Source organism: Sylvia atricapilla, chromosome 3 (genome assembly GCF_009819655.1).
Source record: "Sylvia atricapilla isolate bSylAtr1 chromosome 3, bSylAtr1.pri, whole genome shotgun sequence".
Classification (NCBI taxonomy): domain Eukaryota; kingdom Metazoa; phylum Chordata; class Aves; order Passeriformes; family Sylviidae; genus Sylvia; species Sylvia atricapilla.
Window position 1 is genome coordinate 12283308 of NC_089142.1, and position 16836 is coordinate 12300143.

At 35.5% G+C, this 16836-nt stretch overlaps 1 protein-coding gene across 1 annotated transcript in view; it reads left to right on the forward strand.

Moving 5' to 3' along the window:
- NBAS (NBAS subunit of NRZ tethering complex) overlaps positions 1-16836 on the forward strand; it is a 161165-nt gene that overhangs the window by 55677 nt on the left and 88652 nt on the right. Inside the window, exons 31-35 of the mRNA XM_066314779.1 lie at positions 1999-2111; positions 4636-4749; positions 11793-11906; positions 12764-12921; positions 14418-14516. Coding sequence (XP_066170876.1) covers positions 1999-2111; positions 4636-4749; positions 11793-11906; positions 12764-12921; positions 14418-14516 — 598 coding nt within the window. The remainder of the gene's footprint in view (positions 1-1998; positions 2112-4635; positions 4750-11792; positions 11907-12763; positions 12922-14417; positions 14517-16836) is intronic.

Below are 16836 nucleotides of genomic sequence, written 5' to 3' on the forward strand. Positions count from 1 at the left end.
TCAGTTGTTTCATGGTAACTTGAGTTTCTCTGAGTGATTATCGTGTAGAGGTCTCCTAGTAGCCTTCCTGTGTGAGTTGGTTTAGGTAGGATGTATTTACAGAATCACTGGATTGGAAGAGACCTTCAGGATCTCTGAGTCCAACCCAGCACTAACACCTCAAACTGTGGTACCAAGTGCCACATCCAATCTTCTTTTAAACACACCACGGATGGTGACTCCACCACCTCCCCAGGCAGACCATTCCAGCTTCTCTTTAGCTCCTTTATTCCACTCCTGTTTTAAACTTCACCCTGAAATATTTGTCAGTGGGCCTGAAAAATCTGATGGTTTCAGATGGGACGTTCAGCTAACATACAGTCTTGGTTTTGACTTAAAATGTGTATTCACAGCTAGCATGTGGAGAAAAAAATGTGATAGGCTGGACAAATCAAATACTGTCTTGATTTAATCTGTATGGTGAATTAAGCCATTTAAAATCATTGACATGAGTTGCCATCTGGACAAGCTCAAGATGTGAAGCTCCTAAGGCTCAACAAGACCAAGTGCTGGTGCTGCACCTGGACTGGGGCAGCCCCTGGTATCAGTCCAGGCTGGGGGATGAACAGATCCAGAGCAGCCCTGCCAAGAAGGACTTGGGTTACTGTGGGTGAGAGGCTGGACATGACTCAGGTGTGTGTCCTTGCATCCCAAAAAGCCAAATGTGTCCTGGGCTGCATCCAAAGCAGCATGGGCAGCAGGTGAGGGAGGGGATTCTGTCCCTCTGCTCTGCTCTGCTGAGACCCCACCTACAGTGCTGCATCCAGCTCTGAGTCCCCAGCAAAGGAAAGACATGGAGCTGTTGTAGTGAGTTCAGAGGGATGAAAATCTCTCCTTTGAGGAAAGTCTGAGGGATTTGGGATTGTTCAGCCTGGATAAGAGAAAGCTCTGGGATGACCTAAATGCGTCCTTTCAGTATGTGAAGGGAGCCTGCAAGAAAGACAAAGAAGGACTTCTTACAAGGGCATATAGTGGGACAAGGGGTGATGATTTCGAGCTGAAGGAGAGTAGGTTTAGATTAGGTGTTTAAAAAAAATAAATCTTTACTGTGAGAGTGGTGAGGCACTGGAACAGGTGGTCCATGGAAATTGTGGATTCCCCATCCCTGGAAGTGTTCAAGGCCACGTTGGATGGAGCTCTTGAGCAACCTGGTCTAGTGGGAGGTGTTCCTTCATGTGCCAGGGGATTTGGAACTAGATTATGTTTAAAATCCCTTCCAATTTATGGCCATTCCATGATTCTATGATTTTGCATATTGATTTTCTTTGTTCAACATGTATTAATAAAACTATGTATAATAATGCACTGTACCAGAATGCAGCTTGTATTTTAAAAAAAATATCTAAAAGCTTATTAAATAATATATTATTCATATAATATTAAAAGTGTATTTAGAATATTGTGCTCTTGATAATTGCATGCATTAATTCATCTTCAGAAGAATTTAGTGGGATTTTTTTTTTTTAATAAACTTTGTTTTATTTACTGTACTTAGTTAAGGAAACTGAATTTGTGACAATGACTCTTAATGTTTCACTTCTAGTCAACATTTTCCAGTATTTTGCTTTTATCTTCTACTATATGACAATACCGAAACACAAGAGTGGAAAAAGAAGTATTTCCCAAATGTATTTAAGTACATGTACCTTCAATGTCATCTATTATGACATTATCTAAATTCAGTAGGGTTTTAGGTGATGTGCTTATAACAACTAGTTGAAGGCAATGAAAAAATAGAAATTTATTAAAATATTTAGACAGCTGTGAGAGAGACTGTGCCAAACACCTCTCGTGTACATTACAAAAATAGTGAGTATTCTGGCATTCCATAAGGGCAGTAAATTACTGCTGGTGGTCGTTTTGCTTTGTTTTGTTTTACTTACCAGTGAACTTCTCCCACAGGTTTAATTTTGAATGCTTTCATTAGACTTCAGGAAAATGTGTTTTGTTCTTATTTAGGTGCTGTCTGCAACTTATTGAAGACAGTCCAAGTGCTGTTCAGGAGGAGTTGGACCTCATTCGTGCTCTGGGCTACCTGGAAGAGTTTGGTGTGAAAATATTACCACTGCAAGGTACTGCATAATTTCATTCTTTATATGATTACCTGAATCACAGGCACAAATATGCATGAGAAATAGTTACTATTACATAAGTGTGCTATGATTAAACTAAAGAGTCCATATACTGCCCCCAAGGAGTTTACAGTCACAAAGGAAAAGCAGGTTTTTAATGGAATTTTTTTTTGCATGTGAAGGAAGAACAGTATTTGCATATGATGTCTTAGTTTTTTGACTTTTAGCAGGACTTTAAAATGGAGTATCAAGTGTATGAAACTCCTTATCACTTGAACAGAAATTGACCTCATCTTTTATTTGCCAAATAATCTGCACTTGCCTGTGTGCTTTAAAATAAGAGGTAGGAGAGAGGTAGTTCACGCACAGGCAATTTTCATGTCTCCACTGGGCTGTTTCATTGTGAGGTATATAAAGCCCAATGACAGTGGAAGTGAACTTTTACAAGGTATTTCTTTTGATGACGTGCTTAAAACTACATCTTTTGGAGCTCCGACTCCAATGGAACAGAAAGTTGTTGGATGAAAGTTGGAAAGAAGTTATGATTATGTACAATGAAATTGCATGAACACTACTCATGGAACTGGCTGAGATGAGCACTGAGTCATGAGATGTGCTGATGATGTTTTACTTCTGTCACTGTGCAGAGAAATACTGGGATTTATGGAAAGCACTTCTGGTGCTTTCCGCTTCATGGAAAAATGAAGTAAATTTTCTCTCTTGTTACTGTTGTTATAAAGCACCTATTGTTACTTTACTTTTTTTGTGTTCTCTTTTTTTCTAAGTATTTATTCAAGTTAATTGTTGCTTGAAATGTTATATTCAAAAATCTTAAAATTTCTGGACTGAGACTGCCTGATTTCTAGATCTTGCAGTGCTGGCCTGTTCATTTCTGGAGTAAAATTATTTTTCAAGCCGTTTTTTCAGCCTGTAAAAAAGTGCATGGATATTCTTCAACTTCTTTTGATTTGGAAATGGAGGTATAATTTTAAAAAAGTAGGGACATAATACTGCATTAACAGGATATGTAATACTACCGATACAGATTAATTAGAGTATGTGAAATCATGCATGTAATTTCATTAATGATCCTGACTTATTTTTGCTTCAGTATCTTTCATGTAAATCAGATTAATCTAATAAAATTAAAATCATGTTTTCAAGTTTTAATGAAAACCTTTAAATGATCCGTTACTTTGATAGAATGTCATTAAAGTAGCACTAAGGATCAGCTATTCCCACAGCAATACTCTTTTAGCAATAGACCTTTATTTGCAGTTCTGTGTTTAGTTTTCTGTAGATCTTCCCTCACCTCTATTTTTAGCAAACCTGGCAGTGTAGGTTTAGGAACTACCATGATGCTAAATTGTAATAAAATTTGGTTTGAAGACTCCTTACTAAAAGCAAATGTGAAGACAAGTCCATCTTTAAGTGTTTGCCCCATGGTATTATTTCAGATTACTTTTAATTACGCTATGTATTAAAAATTCCTGCTTAAATAATCAATGACTGAAAACATTTTATTGTTGTATACCAATATATGCCTGTGATAGACTATTAAAAATGAAACTAAAAATATGGCCTCTTCCTGCTCTTCTATTCTTATTCATTTTAGTCTAATTTCCAGAATTGATAGTTTTCATTGTACTAATATGTCTTTGCTCTTATTTAGAGGCCTGATACCTGTTTTAAGCCCAATATGCTAATGCAGAGTTTATCACCATTTACTCTTACTGAGTGTTAAGTGGAATATCTGCATGCTGTTCTCTGTGTTCTGAGAACTTGCATGGTATGAAAGCATTACCTTTTAAAGCAGCAACCTGAAGTTAGCCACCCACTAATTAGCTAAATAGAGCACTGGAATCAGTTAATGATATTAAATTATGCAATTAAAATAATTGTCTAATTCTGGTAAAATCTTTTTTGAAACAGTACTAATTATAAGCTGCTCAAGATATGGTTGACAGAACCATATCTGCAACCAGGTGATTTGCAAACTATCCTTCCACTTCCTCAGGAAATTTTTAAGTAAATTAAAACAAGCTGAAGCATTTGCTAATGACAGTTCTTTCAGTCTGTGTGATGTATCTTGTCCTTGCTAAATAAATGACAGTTACAACATTCTAAACAAAAGTTAATGCCTGTGTTAGCAGTCTTACGGGATATTGCAAAAATTACAGTTAAAAAATTGTACGAAAGTATATCAGTTAATTGTACACATTTAAAAAGAGTGAATGTGAAAACATGAAACAAAAAAGAGTTTTCATTCACGTCAGTTTTCCTCTTTTTGTTCCCTTCACAGCCTGACTTGCTAATGATTGGAGCTGGGTATCCTGTGGTGTTATTTTAACTTTCTGTTTATAGGTATAATTGAGGATCTGCATGCAAGCAGCTTTGAGCTGGTTTTCAGATTGTGTTTGCATTCTTACATTCCCCAGCACTCCTCCTGGCCTGTGTTGTTTAAGCAGGAGCACAGCAGTCGAGTTCATTTGTGCAGTCTCTAAACCAGTTCTGCTTTCAACAGTGCGTTTGTGTTCCGATCGACTCAGTCTCATCAAGGACTGTCTGGCTCAGATGTCAACAAACTATAAACAGTCTGCCAAGCTCCTGGGACTGGCAAACCTCCTAAGGGTTGCAGGTAAGCTGTGTTAATAAGACACTGAACTGCACTGCAAAGAACATTTATATTATGCTTTAGGATGTTTGAGTTGATCATTAGAATATGCATTCAAAGATGCCACTAAAAAATCACCTGAAGGAGCAGTCACTAGGGAGGAATGAAGCATGTCACATAAATGGAATATTTCATGTGTAAAACAGCTGAAATGGTCAGCTGCTATGTTCTGCTACTACCTGAAATAAAAAAATGCCTTGTCCAATCTAGAGTTGGAATATAGGGTGATTTCAGATTGGAGGAGCTGTGGATGAAAAGATCTTGTTTTACACTTAATTGGTAGTACTGAAATTACTGTGAATGTTATTACCTCTGTCAAATAAGTTAGCTTGATTTAATAATAGCTGCATTTAAGATACAGGGGGAAGATAATCTGTAAAGCATGAATTTCAGCTGTTAGCCTTCAGTCTGTGCAGCATGTATCTCCTTTGGGCACTAAAAATAATGCATTAAGTTGAGTGTTCATTTGAGGAGCTGAACATCTTCAAAGATTGAATCCTGAGGATATTAGGGGGATTTTTAAGTGTTTTTTTATAGCCTACCTAAAGTATCTGCTTTTTGATATTTTTTTTTTTTTGGAAAAATACTTAATCAATGCAGCTGTAAACCCAATACTGCTGTATTTTTATGATGTAGAAATAGAATATAGGAATACAAAATATCTATATTTTATGCAGCATGGCATATAAAATCAATGCATTCCAGCTTTGTCACTAAAACATGACTGGCTAATTCTTTTCTCCATCTTTATTTGTTAAATCATTTAAGATGTTTTTTCTTACATTTTTAGGAGGCTTAGTACTGGCAACTTTTTGCATAGTATTACAAATAGAGAGAGATACTCAAGACAATTGTGTGAGGTTGAGAACAGAGGTATGGAAGTTAGGTTGCTGACCTCCCAAGATAAGGTCCCAAGGAAAGAAGTCACAGGAAACATCCTTACTCTGGTCAGCCCTGCTTCATGAAAGGTGGAAGATGGCACCATGTTGGGTAACTGGATCCAATCTACATATTTAAAATTAATCGAAAAAATCTGAATGACAGTTGTAACATCTTTTTATTTGCTTGTAAGGCTTTTAGGAAAAAAAAAAAAAAAAGTCTTCCTTATTGCTTCATAAGACGAGATTACTGTACAGGTCTTTCCTTCTCCTCTCTGCTTTGTTACACTCACATCAAGTTAACATCTGTGAATTTTTCTTAATATTCTGGGTTCTTTGGGCAAATGCTGCAGATTTTTGTTTTGTCTTCTTTTTGAATCTGTGATTCTCTTTGTGTGAAAGAAGGAAACTCAAGATCTAGAGAGATTATATAAAGCTTTGTCTAGTAGTGTTATTCTAGTGCCTTAGCTGTAGGATTTACAGTGCCCTGGAATGTACCTTTGGAAAGTGATCAAACTCATGGCTCCCGTCACCAGGGACTGAAAGATGGCCATTGCTGCACAGTATGTAGAGAACTTCAGGGAATTTGTATAGAGGTCATTGATACAGTAGTGTCTGTGCTGGTGTTATAATCACAGAGACTTACTGACTCACCACTGAGAAGAGAGATTTAAGAGACACTTAAAGCCAGATGATGAAATGGCCCCCCAGTTCTTGTCTTCCATGTACTTACCAGGCTAGAGAAAACCAGAAGATGAATGTGTGAGGTGGTTAATTTTTAAACAGGTGAATGATTTAAAAACTACTACTTACTCTACTGGTGACATATTTATCCTGTGAGTGTTGGGCTCTCTGACTTTAGTGGTTAACCTTGGGAGTAATGCTCCTCTGGTAAGTAGGAAATTTTAGTAGTAAAATTATATTTCAAGTATGAGTCTTGGTAAGGAATACACTACTTAGACCATTTTCTCTTACTCTAAAAATACAAGTAAGTTGGTTGCTTTCAAAGTAATCTTTTGGTTATAGAATAACATTAATAACATATCTGAAAAGAAAATACAGCAAGACAATATTTTCAGTAGTGACTTTCTGTGGTGGGGGATTTAATGGGGTGTTTAAATTTTGTTTTACATAAGTAGTTTTGAGATTTTGTGATTAAAAACCATTTTGCTGTCACTGAAAGATAACTGGTTGTATTGCTTATATTGGAAAACTATTATCTGTAGAGAACATTCATTTATGAGTAAGATATGGTTTGGTGTGACAATGCCATTGTTGTGAATTTTACCTAAACTTACTTGTTGTAGGAGATGGTCTATTGAAAACAGATTTTTTCATTTTAAGAAAACTTACTTGTTTTAGAATGTTCTTGTTTGCTTGTTTTTCTGGATTTGGAAGCTGAAACAGCAGACCACTGTTACTGCAAATTTTTTGTGCCTGACTGTCTAACTTACTGACAAGTATCCAGCAGATTACCCAGTAGCATACAAAGGAAACATGATTGTCATGATTTCAAATCATGTGTGTAAATACAGTATTTTTCCAAATGATTTAAGAAAGGCTGTAGAGGATTACTCTTGGGTCCTCTGTGTCCCTCTGATGAATGATAGAATAGGTAACCTTACACTGAATTTAAAGAGTCTTAGAATTTGAATAACTTGATTATTAATTCTTTTGAAAACAGATTTTAAGTGAAATGCTGGTATAGCCTTAATCACAGTCTGTAATAAGGAGCATTGTGTAATTTGATGGTAGAGATTAAAAACATAATATGAAACAAGACATGTAGAAATGGTATTTATGTACCTGTCAACTTGTAAGTTAAGTTACCAAGTTACAATTAATTATTAACATTTATATTACTAATACTATTTTTAATATGATGAAGAGTTATATTAGGACTTGGTAGCCCTATCCTGTAATAACAAACACGGGTATTATTCCACGAAGTAGTTTATAGACAAAAGGGCAAACCATGTATACAGATTCTAAGAATTCTGAATTGTTTTATTTTAAACTTAATATTAGAAAAGGAAAACCTTCCCTGCAGTTTTAGTACAGGTAGTCCTTATTTGCAGGTGTAAAACTACTGGGGAAGGGTATTGTGATTTCTAACAGCTTACGATGAAACCAAATGGTTTTACTGAGATATTTGAGATGGGTGTGGATATTGAAAAAAGGGGATTCAACTTTATGAATTTAATGTAGAGTTAGATAAAATGCTGCCAGGAGAAAGATTTGACTTTTGTCCTTAACTAGTTTTCACTGCTTACACAATTACCCTGATCTGTGAGCCACCTTTGCTGTGTAAGAAGTTCTGATTTTGTCCTCGGGAACATACTGACTAGTATTGATTGTGCATGTTTGAAGTTGTGGTTCCTTCCGTTCCAAATCCACTTTGTAGAGTGCTGTCTTGTGTTTTGTCTGCTCAGTTGCAGCAATTTGTTTCAGTATTTTCTCCACTTCTCCTGCTACTCCACCCTGTACAATTACTGGTTGGGAAAGACCTGTTTGCGGCATCTGTCCATGTCTATGTAAATTGTCTGTGTCTATATAGAGCATAAATAATATGCTGTGTTTTATTGTATGTAACAGACTATAAAACCCTAAGAACATACATTCTTTAAATTAAATTTTAAAAGAATGCATTTACTGTGGGTGCAAGGGTAGATTACACAGAGTCATTATTGAGGAGCTTTATGAACTGAGTACTCTGAATACAATTTGCTTAGAGAGAAGCACTGAAAGTGAATAATAGAATTTATATTCATACTTATCAAAGTTAAAATCTTGCTTAGGTAATGATGTATCAGATAGCTTCTTAATTGTTTTAAAGTATTTGATTAATTACAGTGAACTCTACTTAAGCCTCATGTCATTGCCTCTGCAAAGTAAGCCCACAACTGTTATCTTAATTTCACAGATGGGTAAAGTGAGTGAGGGAGAATGTGCTCAGCATGACAGCCAGAAAATCTGCACCTGCTCAGGGGGCTGGAGCTGCTCTGTGTCTTGCAATCCTCACTTAATTTGTGCTCTTTGTTAAGAACGGGTGTGAAGAATCCACTTTATGCAATTACTTGAGTAGATGTGTGCAGAAACAAGTAGGAGAAAAAGCGTCTGTATCAGAAATCATGAGCATCTTCTCTACTCTTACTGAATGTCAAAAAGATCTACTGAGTGTTGGTCATTTCCTTTGTCAGGCTCTCTAGAAATGTTTCCATTATTCTCTTTTCTCACAACTTTCTATGGTGATTTATTTAATTTCAAAATCCATAAGTGAATCGAGTAGCTTTAAACTTTGCTCAGATTCTTTAGTTAAAGCTTATTTTTTAAATCCATCTTTCTTAACACTGACTTTCTTGCATTTGGAATTAACCATGTAGATGGCTTCTAAACTCCTAGATCTCCTAAATCTAGGTGACATGGAATTTCTGAAGTGTATGTACAGTTTTGATATCATTTGACTTCTAAGTTTTACTGGCATGATTTCATTCAGGATAGTGTTATTTTATCCATTCACAAATAGCATGCATCTTACCCAAGGTATTTCAATCAGCTTTTTTCTTTATATAATCCACACTGGATACAAGTTTTAAAAAGTATTTGAATATCCTTTATTTCTCAAACAAAAAAAAAATCTATTATTTTTGAGCTCTTATGTTTTTCTCTTATTATTTTTATTGAAGCCTCAGAATCATTTAGGTTATCCTTTTCCACTTTCCAGTTTCTGAATTTGATTTAAGTCTGTGTATCAGGTGTTATCATTAAGACTTGAAGCATAATTACTATGTAATATAATCAGGTCACCATTTGAAGAATTTTGTCATTCCTGTCTTGGTTTTAAGTCATGGATAGTTGTCAAAATGTCAAGGGAGGTAATTTAGAATTCAAAACTTCCTTTTATAAGACTTTATTATTAAAAAACCATCAAACAATGTGTTACAAAGCTGAAGCAGTGAGTTTTTCTTATGTCTGAGTAGAAGACAATGACTAAACTGCAGCAGTGAGCATTATCAGTCCCTGCATGGTTAATGAAAGGTGTGTGAAAAAGGGCTTCACTCAGGGATTCATTGAGTAACCCTGGAGCCAGTGGTGGTTATGTGCTATAACAGTGAGTTATAACTGTGCTATAACAGTTCTGTGCTATAACAGAGAGGTAATGGAAGTGTCAGTGAGTGGAGATAAGATGAGCAAGTACAGCCATGGACTGGAAGGAAAGTTACCCTTTTATTTTATACATGTGCTTTTGTACAACATGAAGAGATGTATCCTGCTGCACCAAAAGTGCTGAAACACTGGGGATGGGGGACTTGATACCATACAGCTGCTCAAGCACTGCTAAAGAAACCATTCCTTGGTCCAAGTGTTCTTCCTTTCTTTCCTTCTTCCCACTGATTTTTAAGTGGGCATAAATAGCAGTGATTATTTTGTCTGAAATCTAAGGGATGATAGTTTGATTGTTTCTCTTGACTTTTCTTTTGTGTCTGCTACTTAGTCAAATCTCTCTGTAAGAAGTCAAGCTGTCAGGGTGAAGTGGGCTTCAGGAGGTGAGTGGCAAGTACGTGTTCCTCGCTTAGAGAAATGACAGTTCACATTTTGCTTGTGAGGATAGAAGCACCTCTTTGTCATCTGTAATTGCTTTTGCCTGAATGAGAGGTTCCCAGGTTCCAGAGGGCAAAATTTTGCAACAGGAGAGCCTTGAATGTGATTAATTTGCAACATTGAGTGCTGGCAGTATATTGAGCAGGAGGCCAGGAGATAAAATGATGGGAAGCTAACCTGTTCTCCCAGCTGAGTTAGTCGTGATGTGCAGGGATTAGAGGAGGCTTGATTGAGTTTAGTAATTAGGGTAACTTCACTTGCCTGAATGTCACTGTAGTGCAGCTGCTACAGTTTTTCCTTTTGAAAAAGCTTTAAAAAGAAATTTGCTTTGTCTGTGGTGATGGATCTGCAAAGTGGAGCTAAAAAGAACAGCTATGCAATTTAAGAACATGTACTCTTTAAATGGTTTTGGAAACTGGATCTGTTTAACCTTCTGAAATATTTGCATTTCACAAGTTGTAGTAATACAGTTTCATAAACCAGTGCCCTTTTCAAATGACTGTAACAACACTGCATAAAATTGCTTTTAATAACAGAGGAGAAGCATGAGCAAGAAGCTTGCATTAGAAAAATCCACTTGTTTTTATTCTAAAAATTCTTGCCTAAATTAATAGATTATTTTCCTATGTATGTTTTGTCATCTTCTCATACAGTGCATGGACATACATAGTATTTTGAGCACAAGACTGGACAAACTAGTGCCAGCAAATTGTTCACTCTAAACTGAAAAAAACTTTAAAAAAAAATAGATGACTAGTGACAGGTATAAACGTTACTTATATTAACTATAACTGACTTTGAAAACGAGATGAGCTGTCTCATTAGATTTTCATCTGTGAATGCTGATGTATTAAAATTGAGGTCAGGATGTTTTTCTGCAAAGATTCCTGATGAAACTTTAGTCAGAAGGCTTCCATAGCATTAAAGAGTAACTTTTGATTCATAAGAGGCATTGTCCAGAAAGTCTGGTGACTGAGACAGATATATGGTGTGAAAAAACTAGTTTCAGTTCTACTCGTTCAATTTATGAGGTTAGAGATTTTTAAATGCTTACATTTTCTACATCTTGTGCATTATTTGGAGCCATGAAGTGGCAGTTTAAAATGGATGTTTGTATATTATAGGAAAACAAACATGTCAATTTTTTTCTTCTATTACAGTACATAGACTTTATTTTTTTCAGTGTCAGGATTTTGATTTATATGTCCCTTAGCTTAAATATCAGTTTTGACCTATGCTTTGGCCATCACATGAAAATTTTCAAAACGTTCTTTTTTTTAGCCTTGACATAACATACTAATTGGTTTGGGTTTTTTGCAAGCTATGATGGTAATGTTTTTTTTAAATACTCCTTTTATTGTTTCTTTCAGGAAAAAGCGGACAATTTTATTTCTGTTTTAGTTTCAAGAGGGGCTTTTCATGTTGTGGTATATAGTTAATTCTTAAGAAATAAAGTAGCACGCTTAAGTTGACCATTAATTCCAGTAACTAATAAAAAGTTTGATTTTTTTTTTTTTTTTCTTACAGGAGATGATCAGATGGAGAGAAAAGGTCAAGTTTTAATCCTTTTAGTGGAACAGGCTCTCAGTTTCCAGGACTACAAAGCAGCTAGTATGCATTGCCAGGAGCTCATGGCCACAGGTGAAGTGAATAAATAAGGGAGTGCATGAGGTGATGATGGTGGAAATCTGAGTTCTGACTTTTGTCTGACTGTGAGGTGTGGTATTTCAGATTGTTCCATTTCATTGAAATAGCAGTTAGATCTTGCTAGTGGAAGTGCACTGACATTAAATAGAGACACATAAAGCAAATACTGCATGGAATAAGTGTGTACTGAACTACTGGATGTGTAACCTCAGGGAGCTTTTTGTATGCCTCTGGGAACCACAATTTCTACACTGTATCCCTCTTAGACAGGTAAAACCATGTGAATGCAGCTAGCAAAAAAGTGTGGGTCTTTTAGAAGTCTGCTTTTCTATTTAAGATATTTATATATTCATGCTATTTATATAATTTGTGTATGTGGCAGTATGAGTGGAGGTGAATGAAATACATGTGTCAAGATACTAAGAAAGGTGGGATTTTTGTTTCTTTGCGTCTTTTTTTCTGCTTTGAGAATGAGGGGGAAAATTTAAGGTTTATTGAGATTTTTTTAATATATCAAGTAATATATTTTATACTTTGTTTCTTACAGTCACTCCACATCATGCTCTGAAATAAATGATGATTTTCTTATTATAATACGTAAAAATACAGGATGTAAGCTTACAGATGACTATTTTGCTGTTACCTCCAATATGATAAAAAATAGTTTTTTATGTATTGAGTCAGTCTAAAGTTGTGCTACATCTCTGGTTTCTGGAGCCTTTATGGTTCCTTTTTCAGAGGATGTTAAGCCTTGACACAAATACCACATTTCCCTTTATCTCATCCAGTAAGATTTGGGCAGCATCCTCCTTTCTCTTGTGATAAGAAGTGTGTTTTGTGTTCCCTTGTAGGTTATTCTAAAAGCTGGGAAGTGTGCAGTCAGCTTGGGCAGTCAGAAGGCTTCCAGGACCTGGGGATGCGCCAGGAGCTCATGGCCTTTGCTCTGACACACTGTCCCCCCAGTGCCATCGAGGCGCTGCTGGCAGTGAGCAGCTCACTGCAAACCCAGGTACCTGTTTCTGGAGCTTCTTTCATGAAGGTTCAGTGCCTACCAAAGTGAAGGGGACTTGGGCTCGTTTTCAAGTTTGTTCCCTTAAGTTCTACCCTCAAGTATATTTGTACTTGTTCTGCTCTACTCTTCTACTTTCATTGTTGTATTTCAGCAAATGACATCTCTTTCTAAGCAGTTCTGTGTGAGGAGTTGGTTTCTCAAGTAGAAATGCAGTTGCATTCTCCATCTTATAATTTCTTTAAAATGTCTTTAAAGATAATTTCATTAAATTATCTTTTGATTTCTTTATTGATTGCCTGATTTAAACATTTTATTTGCAAATGCAGTTGATGAAATTTCAAAATATTTTCCAGGTATTTATACTTTGTTATGTAACTTCATTAAATGCCCATGTGAATGTCTATTAAGGATTTATTCTATGATATTTATGATCTCTACCCAATATGCAATGAAATTGTTTTCTCACAGATTTCAATAATGTAATGGTTTTAACAACTGCAGTAGGCTTTGTGTCTGAGCAATCTTTATTAACTCTGCAGTGACTGACTTGATAGAATCACCTCTTCGGTGTTGAGCTGATCACAGTATATATGTCAGAACACATAACTGTGGCATTTAAATACAACTTATGTCAAGGTGACATAGCAAAACTGAAGGGCAGTAATTTAGGTTGTCAAAATGTTAAATTTCTGTTCACTGTAATTGGGGCTTGGCCTACATACTATGACTTGTTTGAGTTCATAATTGTCTTACCTGTCTAAGAGTTCACAATGTTCTTAGATTTATAATTGTGTAACAGAAACAGAGGTCTTTGGATGCAGAATATAAGAATGGGGGAGAAGAGAGTCATAGCTACAGCACGTGTGCAGCCTGTTGAGGACAGGGCAAGTGTGTAGCTTTTTCCTTAAAAAATCCCCTGAACAGCAGCATCTGGGAGAATACAGGCAACTTGTAAAGGTGGAAGTTCTGTGCAGAGCTTCTGCTCACAAAGCCACTGTCCTGTGGAACACTTCTCTTTGTGGAGTTGCCCAGTGCCTCAGAGTTTCAGTTCAGATCATGGATGTTTTCATGACATTTCTTCACCCTACATTGTACAGCATGGTATATAAAATTAAAAAAACAAAAAACAAACAAACAAAAAAACCAACCAAACAAACAAAAAAACCAAAAAAAACCAAAAAAAAAAACCCCACACCACAAAAAACAAAACAAACCGAAACAAAACAAACAACAAAAAAAAACCAACACCCTTTTAGATTGTGGGAAAAATATTGCATAAAATACATGGAGAAGGGAAAGTAATTTTGTCTAGTAACTACAATAGTGAGAGGATGTCAGAGATGCTGTGTTTTCTTCTTTGCATCTTCTCCTGCACTCTTTTCTATCACAGAAGCATTTACATCACAGTTTCTTGTGTTTCCTGTGAAATCAGTCATAATTCTTTAGTTGGCTTATTTGACTGGCAAAAGATAATATATATTTCATGTTTCTAGATTCTTTATCAGGCTGTGAATTACCAGTTTCTTCCTTCTGAAGGAGGTGAGAATTCAAATATCACGGGGCCTTCTTTGTTGATCAGTAAGGATACAGAGGTAAGTTGTAATGTGAATTTTAAATGTAATAATGACTTTGTTGTACGTTATTCTGAAGAACAAAATTTGAGTTTTTAGCAACATCTCTCTGCTCACTGTATCAAATGAGCAACATTAGGCATATACTACTTTCTGTTGTTAGATTAAGTTCAAGGTTTTGCTTATGTATTTATACTTCGTTCTGATTTTTAGTTGCTTCTTCCTGCATGATGTTAGCATTATTAAAAAATTATAAACACAGAGGCAGGAAAAGTGCCTCTTTTAATGTAACTTCTTAACAAAACTTATATTAAAATAGACATTTATATAGTAGTTTTCTTTTTAAATCTGTCCCAGTTGCAAAACAAAATATTTAAACCTGAAATATATATTTAACCAAAAAATGTTTTGAATTAAACTTACTTTCCCCCTTAGTTCTGTGCCTCATGAAGTTTATTACTTGTTATTTTATAATGATCATATATTGCATGTGAAATTATTTTTATATGTAAGATCAGAAGCAACATTGAGTATTCCACAGGCAGGACAACAGGAAACAAGTCTTCTGTTATTCTTTCTGCTTTTATGTCTATTATTTTATGTCTGTATGTGCACAATTGCAAGTATTTTTCTCTCTTTAAAGAAGATGTAATTATTTACCTCTTTATGAAAACGGGAATGTTTTTCACACTCTTTGAAGTGGAAAATTCTATATTTAGTTTACTCTTTTCTCTGTTTTTTGTTTAATTGAATAGATGAGTGATAAATCTAGGGGTGAGGAGAGGGGATCAAAAACATTACAGAAATTCAGGAAAGAAGGGATAAAAAAGGAATGGAGTAAGAGGGAAGGGAAGGAAAGAAAGAGAAGGTTCATGTTACATAGGGTGGGTTTTTGAGAAATTATGTGAGTTTCAGCCTCCTTGGAGAATATGCCCTTATTTTGTGTATGTTTTTATATATGTACATGTATATATATGTGTAAAAATATATATGTGCCTGTATATGTATGGACATACATGTACATGTGTGTATTTGCATATATATAAAATGAATGGCAGGAAGGTAAAACAGCACTGTAGACAATATCCAGAGGGAGAGGGCCAAACATTTTGTATCTGCCAGAATCATTAATATGAAAAACAGGTCTGTTTCACTGGCACAAATGCCTTTTATTTTCTGGAAGTTGGTGGTTGCATCTCTCTGAGCAGGAGGTTATTAAGTAGATTTTAATAAAATCGATATGGGTGTGAATGCACATGTTTACAATATTTTTATGTCTTTAAAAAAGTTGTTATGCATCACCTTTCCTGTGCTGTGGTACTGTATTGTGGCAGAACAATTAGACATGCATATAAATTATTCAGAAATTTATTCAAAGGTTTATCAGAGTTGAGTAAACTCACTAATTAACTTCCCTATCATTTCAGTTCACATATTGGAAGCAATTTCCATTGTGCTGGAGAATTGACATTCAAAAATTTCTCCAATAAAGCTTTCATTCCCCCCTACCTCCCCTTAATTGTGGTTGATTGTCTCTTCAGAATTGGAAGTAGGTAGACAATTGACCTGGCAAGTTTCTATGTTGCTGCGCTGAGGTGTATTTTCCATTTGTTTAATATGGCTCCTTGGCATGTCGTGTTTCAGACTGTTACAGTAGGAAATGAAGTTCTGTATATTTGCTAATTCTTTCATTTTTGTTCTCTCCCAGTTGACTTAATAGGGATTTATAGCTTTTTTCATTTCCTGGAATGACACTGGGGAAACATAGCCAAAAATTTACTCACTGTATACCTTTTCCTTTGTTACAGACACCTGCAGTGTTTGAAAAGCAGTATATTCAATAACTCAGCTTCTCTGACTTCACTGAATCACATAACTGCAATCCCTGTAGTTACACTTCATCTGATTTTGTGCTCTTCACCTTCATTGTCTTACACTGAATTTTAGTTTCTTTTAAGAAAAAAAAGAAACAAATTGGAAGACTTTTCTCCTTTTTCTTGTACTCCTTTCATTTTCACTTACATCCTGATTAACTTAAAGAACCCTTATTTCAGGGAATTGATAAATGTTCTTTCTCAGTGATACCTTTTCAAATTGGTGCTCTAAGATTTCTTATCTTGACTTGATAAAGGTCTGGCATACATGTGTTTGGGCATCCCTTTTTTCTATTGCGTTCAAATATGTATCTATGAGTATATTAGTTTTGCTTTTTAAGTCTTTAGTGACCTTTTTCTATCTCTCTTATTTTTGTCTCGCATTGAATTATTCGTCTCCACTACCATTTCTTCCTTTAGGTCAACCAACATCACCAGCTGGTCATACTTTTTCTTCAGTTGTTTTT